Source organism: Lipophrys pholis (assembly GCF_963383615.2).
Source record: "Lipophrys pholis genome assembly, chromosome: 4".
Taxonomy (NCBI): domain Eukaryota; kingdom Metazoa; phylum Chordata; class Actinopteri; order Blenniiformes; family Blenniidae; genus Lipophrys; species Lipophrys pholis.
This window is the reverse complement of record NC_137637.1, coordinates 5857050-5865197: the sequence shown is the minus strand read 5'-3', so window position 1 is coordinate 5865197 and position 8148 is coordinate 5857050. Positions and strand designations below refer to the sequence as shown.

General features: G+C 40.5%; 1 protein-coding gene across 10 annotated transcripts in view; it reads right to left on the bottom strand.

Moving 5' to 3' along the window:
• Window positions 1–3801: 3801 nt before the first annotated feature.
• fhit (fragile histidine triad diadenosine triphosphatase) overlaps window positions 3802–8148 on the bottom strand; it is a 422950-nt gene continuing 418603 nt past the window's right edge. For 2 of the 10 annotated variants that reach the window (XM_080460845.1, XM_080460846.1), the window contains 2 exons: window positions 5686–5810; window positions 4938–5354 (listed from right to left, as the gene is read on the bottom strand). In XM_080460845.1, the coding sequence (XP_080316971.1) occupies window positions 5697–5810 (114 nt within the window). In that variant the 3' untranslated portion in view covers window positions 4938–5354; window positions 5686–5696. Of the gene's footprint in view, window positions 5355–5656; window positions 5811–8148 lie in introns of all 10 variants that reach the window. The other 8 variants (XM_080460849.1, XM_080460844.1, XM_080460842.1 and 5 more) reach the window with 8 other exon arrangements.

The following is an 8148-nucleotide window of genomic DNA, read 5'->3' as shown; positions in this document are numbered from 1 at the left end:
AGGCCCTCCCTTTCACCCTCCTACAATTAGGCAGCTCTGCTCTGGCACATGGCACCACAAGAGGAAGTACTTCCTCCTCTTCCTAAAATGGACATGTGTAGGCGGAGCCTGTCCAGCTCACACAGACACAGCAGATTCCGAATGCAGCTCCTATGATCCAATATTCAAATGGAGGAAAATTAAGGAAAAGCTGAATTTGGGGCAATAAACTTTGAATACAACGTTTTATGACCAACGAGACCAAGTGAAAGTTTTGAAAAGCTTTTTAATATGTCCCCTTTAAAGGTGTGATGTTTTTGAGATAGAAGCTCACATGACCTGAACTTATATAAAGCTGTAAAATCAAAACTGATCATTCAGTCTTGTGATCATTCATGGAGAGACAACTGTCAAGAATTTTATCAAAAAGATATTCAACACCTGAAAACAAAGCATTTTTTTTTCTCACAAAATCTACAAGCAAGTAGAAATGTAAAGTAAAAAAAAAATATGCTTTGTTTACAATATCTATGTCATGATATGGATTTGTTCTAAGTATTATTGTTGCTGTCAGGTGATCTTGAAAAGAAATCGAGCCATTCAAATCCCATAAAGTTATGTCAATGCTGAGAGAAAGACTCCCACTGGACAGTCCTGAGCCTAAAGCACTGTTGTTTCCTTGTCATGTGGCTGCCCACAAACACAAAAACTCTCAATTAGAGAGTTTACATTCTCTCATGTCGCAGCTTTGAGGTATCACAACTAAACAAAAGAAGATATGAAAGCAGCTGCTTCCCTTTATTGAGACGACCTCACACATGGCTTTGTACGGGGGCTTTGTATTCTCTCTCTCCTGCTCTCCCAGGAGCTCGCTTTAACAACACAGTGGCTCGCGGGCGCAGCAGCCGCCTGCAGCCACCAGCAGCGACTCCATCTGGAGCCCCGGTGGCCAAGGCCACACCCTTCAATAATCATTCATTTCTTCCCTTCGGAGGATCCCTAATCTCAACTAATGTTATGGCTTTAATTAATTTAAGCAGCTTTGAAGATAGGTGTGGGATTTGGCTGATTCCCCTTCATCTGTGCTGCTGCACACCTTTTTGAAAAACAGCTCTGGTTTCACAAAGGTAGAGAGAAAGAGAGGAAGCCTCAAAATCCAATTTTACTCTTTAATCTCCACATCTTAATAGAGATGCAATTACATTTGCCTCAAAGCATTCATCTGTTGTACATAAACTCAACCTCAGAGTTGAGAAACAACAGAAAGCAGTTAAATAGTGTTACGCAAGCATCAAGAACGGTGAATCTGGGGATTTAAACTGAGGACCTGATTCACTGCTCAGCTCCTTCCTCATCAAAACCGTTGGTATTAGTAAGATTCAGACACTACAGAGTCTGAATCTGTGGTCTTGTTCCCTTTATGAGACGTCAATGAGACTGTGATGATACTTGCACTGCTCCACCTGGTTCCACTTCTGCCTACATGGAAAGGGCATGCCATCTTTTTCTATGATAACATCATGGAGTCAGACGTTAAAGCGCTTATCCACATCCCTACATTCAGTGGCAAGCAGCTGCCATGCATGCTGGAGGCATTCATGTGACACTTCTAAAATAAGAGCAGATAAAAGCAGAAATAACAGATATTCTTCTGACCATGGCTGCACTCAGACCATTACAAGATTTCTAGACTAAAAACTGAGTGAAGGTCCGTAAAAGCAAATGATAGATTTTATTCTTCCTATAGGGAAGTTCTAGCAGTCCTGAATTGCAGCAGATTGCAACGGGTGATTCCTACAAGGTGAGAAACTAGAAATTCAGTAGTTGGTCACCTCATCTTATCTTCAGTTGGTTTGGTATAAGATCTTCAGTCGTGTCATGCGGCTGTGGCTCAGTTGGTAGAGCAGGTTGTCTTTTGAATGGAAGGTTGCAGGTTGATCGCCCATCTGTCCATATGTTGAAATGACACCGACCCACATTGCAGCCAGTCAACTGAGCCCCTCGCATGGCTGCCGCCTTCTTTGGAGTGTGAATGACTGAATGTGACTCACATTGTAAAGTGTTTTGGGGCTGTTAAATCAGTGGAAAAGTGCCATATACTGTAAGTGAACTCCATTTAGTCAAAATCCCTGTTTAAGAGACCAGTGCTACTTGAAACAACCTGGACAAGAGATTTCAGACAGATAGCAATCAATATCCACCTTGTTGTGCATTAGGGAATTCCACTGATAAAGTTATCCCATTTCAAAATTAAAAGCATTATTTTCAAAGAGATTCACTTAGCCTCTCTACTTCTGCGTCATCACTACAATTTGATGGATATTCTCTTGCAGGACTCAGATTTATTACCCTTTAAAAGTCCCTCATCCTTGGTAATACTGTAGAAATTATATGGTCCTTTTTACAGTTTGATTACCAGAAAGAGCCACTGGCAGTCACACAGCTTCTCAGCAGCACACTTATTAGTTCGCAGCCTGTAAAAGTCGCGTATAACTTCGGCACTGATGAAACCATTAAAAAAATGTGAAAGTGGTATCTGCCTTTAAAGAACAATGTTGGTGTCAGAGATCAGCGCAGCAATTCCTTGGACATTATTCTTCATTTTCCAATTTCTTGCCCAATATCCGCTGGCATTACTTTGCTCCCCTACAACTCAAATCTGGATGTATAAAAAACATAAATGGATGCACTGTATTAGAGAATACCTTATAAATGGACAGTGTTTCATGTTTTGTCCCATGGGCTTTGAAATCAATGCAGTAACAGAGGATTTGAAGGTGGGAGTTGTTGTCATGTCTGTACTCTTTGCTGTAGGGCAGGGCTGTCCAACCCCCCGGTCCTCCAACCCCCCGGTCCTCCAGGTTCCCGGTCCTCCAGGCCCCCGGTCCTGCATGTTTTAGCTCTCTTCCAGTTACAACACACCTGATTGCAATGAGGGACTCCTTATTGGGCTTTTTCACAACCTTGGTGATGACATCATCATTAGATCCAGGTATGCTGAAGCAGAGAGAGAACTAAAACATGCAGGACAGGGGCTCTTGAGGACCGGGGCAGGGCACCCCTGCTGTAGGGCAACAGTTCTGGCAACAGCAAATAATTATGAATAATCCTCCTGCATAACGGCTCCCTAAGCAGGCAACAGTTCGACCCCTTCTGGATTATTGATTGTCTGCCTCAGTGCCTGATGTCTGGATTTCACATATTGTATGAGAAAGCAGGACATAATATCGACATATGTCATTGGTTAACTAGTTTTCAAACAAAAGTGACACATTTAACCCGAAAATGAGGTGAACAGAGATTATTTTCCTCACTCACGATCCTTTGATTTGAGCACAGTGATGAACTAACAGCTGTGGATCAGCTGCTGGAGTGTGTTGTTGATCCTCCTCTCATCTTGTCTGAGTGTCCTTGGCCACTGAACTCCTGCTTTTCCTCAACAGTTCTCACAAGTTGTATAAAGTGAAAAACAATGAATATGCAAAGATGTGAAAATTAGAGGCTGTGTTTAACCAGAGATTATACGGAGACAACCCAATGGATTTTGAGTTATTTTGAGTTCATTTTTAAGTAGATGCCTATTGGGAAAACAGGATGTTCTCTACTGTGTAAAAGTAGTTCTAAAAGGCTAGTTCTTAAAATTCTGAAAGGACATTAGGATGTTACTTCACTGAAAAAACTAAAAAGTTAGATTAAGTTTGAAGAACGTGATTCATTTAGATGTTACCATTGGAAGCAAGTCAATCAAGTTGGTTCAACTATTTTCTTTTTTCAGTCTTGATAAAGACCCAATTCATCAGCATGAATATGAGACTCAGCTCTCCTCATTATGTGTCCATTTTATTCAGTAGGAAACAGCTGTATGGGGGAAGCTTAGTGTTTTACTACATGTGGTCCTATTAAATCTGTAAATATAGTTCACAGTCTTCACACATGCATGTCATTTACTCCATGTGCAAGGAGTTTAGGAGTGTGCAACATTAATCTTCACCCTCCCCTTCCTCCTAAAGATTTACTAGGTTACGACAAATCACATCAAACAATAAACAGAAATGTGAACATAACATTTGCCGGGGTTTATGATTTTCTTATGTGAATCACAGAGTCTTGATTATTTCAGGCCCTATTTACATGACAACTTTTCAGGTGACAACACTAGAGAACAATACGTTATACACGTTAACACAATGGAGAGAACCCGGCATTCGTATAAACAGATGAGGAATTAGATGCTATTAGGTGTGAATCTCAACTATAAAACTACCAATATGGACCATAAAACTAGAATACAGACTGGGAGTCGTTCCCCTCCGGAGGCTGCCATGTTTGTCACTGGTGCATCAGCAGAAGAATTATTTACCACAGCGGAGGTCCGCATGCGCAGTAACAACACTCGCCTCTGGGTGATTCTGCAGGATGAATCGGGAGGGTTCAAGAAAAGTTCCCACTCGGGAGCCAGTATGAAAAATAGATGGTTGCAGGGACTCTGAGCACCGCGGTCGTGGGAACCATTATACTCCTTTTCATTGTCGTATGAACGGGGCCTCAGTTGTGCAAAAATCTAATTTTCCAAAGCATTCAATATAGCAGCTATGCTAATATGTCCGCTCCAACAGGCAGGAGGAACGAAGGATCTTCGTAAGTATGTCTGTGTGTCGACCAAAGATGGACCAAGAAATTCAAGTCTTCAGAATCACTGAAAAGCTAAACAGGTTGGGAGCTACGGCTATGACATGTGCTATATTTAAATAGGAAATAGACACAATACAAGTTGTCCCATTCACACAAACAGGTTTTAAAGGCAAAGAAAACCTACATCATTTTGTTTTATAAATATAATGTATGTAAGTCCATTTATTGATTCATTCAACGAGCAAAAACTATTTGATTAATAAAAGTTTCTTGAGTTGTTGAATATTAAGAGGAGATTAAAGTGCAGTCAAGGAATTGACAGATTTAATGGATCAAATTGCTTCTTTTATTCATGAGTCTAGACATTTCTTGCTGTAGGAGATCAAATTTGCAAATGAAAGAGTAGGAACCAGATTCAAACCACATGAAGGTATAGAAATAAAAGTCTACTAAAACAGCAGACATCTACACCAGTTTTCATTTTATACTGCCTTAGAATACAAATCATATGATTTTATTAATGACCAGTCATTTAATTAACTTCTGTTCTTCTAGAAGCATTTTGTTCATGCAAGCAGTAATCAGTGATCACAAGCCAATTTTTGGCATCATTATGAAAAAACATAAATCAAAATCATGCAGCAAAACTAAAGAAGTCCAGTGTATTGAATGTTAGTGAATCCTGAACAATGGATTGATGGTCCAGTCATTGTTGACCATGGCACAGAATCTTGAAAACCGTTCTGGAAAGGAAAGAAAGCCGATTTCATTTTAGAGCAGATAAATCCATTTTCTTTATGTTTGTAACAAGTTTATCTTTTATTTTTCATTTTAAACTATTCAACCATTCAAGTCAGTTCAATCTTCGAATCAGTCCATCGAGTATTAAATGAATTCAACTTAAATTTCATAGTGTCAATATGTTTTTATTTTTTGTAGAAAACTACATAATACATCTACAGGCAAAACCTCGTCTTTTTTATTATCAAAGCAATCAGTGGAAGATCAAGACCTACATGTGGTGAACCCTAACCTACAGTAATACCTGCCATTGTTTATTGTCTCCATGTTCACCATTTGTGCCCTTAAACTCCGGGCTGAAGGAGCTGTTTCCTCAGGGCTGAAGCTTCAGCTGCCATTTGCTCCTCTGATCTCCACGTGGACGGATGGTCCTCATCGTCACGGTCGTGCTTCTGCAACTGCAAACACAAACGGCATGTGCAGTCAGTGTCACAGCATCCAGAGTGTCCCTGGGTTTCCCAAACAACTGCTCTCTGAAATACATGCAGTCAGGCTTCCCTATAGTTCTAAAAGTTAAGAGCTGAAGTCACACATTTTATATCGCTTGTGGCCACACAAAGCTTCCAGGTCTCAGTAGCAGTCTGTCCACTGACTTTATTGACAGCCAGACGTCTTTGTGCTTCTCCAAAACTTTAACTTTCAAATTTGCCATCATATAAGGCATGGTGTTGAAGTCTATCTGAACTCTTAAAAATACTGGATTATCGTAATCTATGCATTGGTTCTTTCAAAATTAGAGCCAAGATATACAAGCAAAAGCAGAGACTATATAAAACCTGGTTGAACAACACTAGAACAGGAAACAGATTGCCTGCCAGACAATAGCGACAAAGGAATTGGACATTTCAAAATGAATGAGCACCTTGGAGATTTTGTGTACTTGTGATTGAGTACTTCACACATTAACAAAAGGACCCACTTATACAACATCTCAATGTTCATTACCGTCAGGAACACATGATTCCAATGGAATGAATTGCATTTAAATCAATAATATTGGTGATTCAAACATTACAACACATCTGGCGTCTGCATCTTGACACTCAACAACAATACTGAGGAAATATCTGATGCCCTGAAGAAATGACATTTTAATTCTTGGGAGAGAACACTCAGCGCTGACTGTGGTGTAAACAGGAGCACCGCAGCTTGAATTACACACTGAACAACAATACATTGAGCATCATCACATCAGTATTCAAGGCTGATCTGCTCCTTCTGAGACGTCAACATTTGCCACCATGAAAGGTAAATTAATTCCTGTATATCAGTGAGAATGATCTCATGGTGTCTGTTCAATGACTGAAGCTCAGTGGACCTTTCAAGAAATTAAACCTGTAAGAGAACGCCTTCAGAAAAAGAAAATCTACTTATTTTAGTGACCTAGTCAGAACCTGGACCTGAATCCAACGTAGAAGCTGTGGAAGCCGACCACTTAAGAGTGCTTTCATACCAGGCTAGTCTGGGAACTCTGTTTGAGTGGTTTGGTTTGACACTACTGGACTGGACCAACCGCCGAGACAACGTCAGGCAATCATAACATCTGCTGGTTTGGGGGCGCTATTGTCCATTATCAACACTGTCCAGAGAGGAAGAAAAGAAGAAAGAAAGCCGGCCAGTGGCCAATGGGGAGCCACAAGCAACAAAGTGGTCTCCCTGAAATGAAGTCAGTGCTGATTGGAATGCACCCCGAGAGTAGACAGAAAACAATGGTTCAAAACTCCTCCTGACTTTAAAGCAGCACTCATCAGCAGGAACGGAAGGAACTTGGTGAAGTTACTGCTCAAGGAGGTTCAGCCCGTCATTAAATAACCATGTTCACTTCCTTTGTGCAGCTGTACTCATAATGTCCATCATTGGTTTTAATCAGGAGATGATTTACAGGTAGAATTACTATTGGACTTAACTTGACTAATTTCGATAAACTTAAATAAACTTTAAATAAACTTTTCAATAAACTTTAAATAAACTGTACTGCAAACAGCTACTTCTGGAATATGTGGTCTTGGTCAAAGTATTTCACTTCAGAAGATAAATATAATATAGACCTGGCGCTCTGTGCTCTCTGTGCCGCTATGTTTGCTTGACAATTAAAGCAGAATTTCTCAACTGTGAAATCTCCCCGCCTGATAAAACGCAGAGCAAGAAGTTAGGCCACTTCTCCATCAGCCACATCCCTTCTCATTGAAGTTACAGCACGGTGTGTGATTGCTGTGACTCTCTGTCAGAGCGCACAAAACAAACAAGCCCTGAGGAGCAGCACGGGGGTCAAAACCTCCTTTGCACAATCCGGAGAAACCACTGACGGCTCCGACAGCACAGCATTGGTGTCTCGGTCTGTGTTGTGAAGCATAAACAGAAGCGACTTCTGAAGCAGAAAATGCAGCATCCTTCAGACAATGCAAACATGAGGGATGAATTACGGTTCAATGACAACAGACAAAGAGAAAATAAGCAACCGAAGAAGAGAAAACATTCGTCGCGACATCTTCTGACTCCAGTATCAGCAAAAACGTGTCCTGTGTCAAATCAACACAAACATGGAGGTTGAAGTACAGTGTGGAGCAAATAAAGTATATATGTACACACAAAAGGAACACATTTTTCTTCATAAATAAAGCAATGGTTCCTCTTGTTATTCAACAGCTTTACAAAAATGTATTTGTTAGATATAGCAAATTTGAAGAAAATCACTTTTGAATTCCCCCTGCTATTTCATTTCATCTATTTATCCAC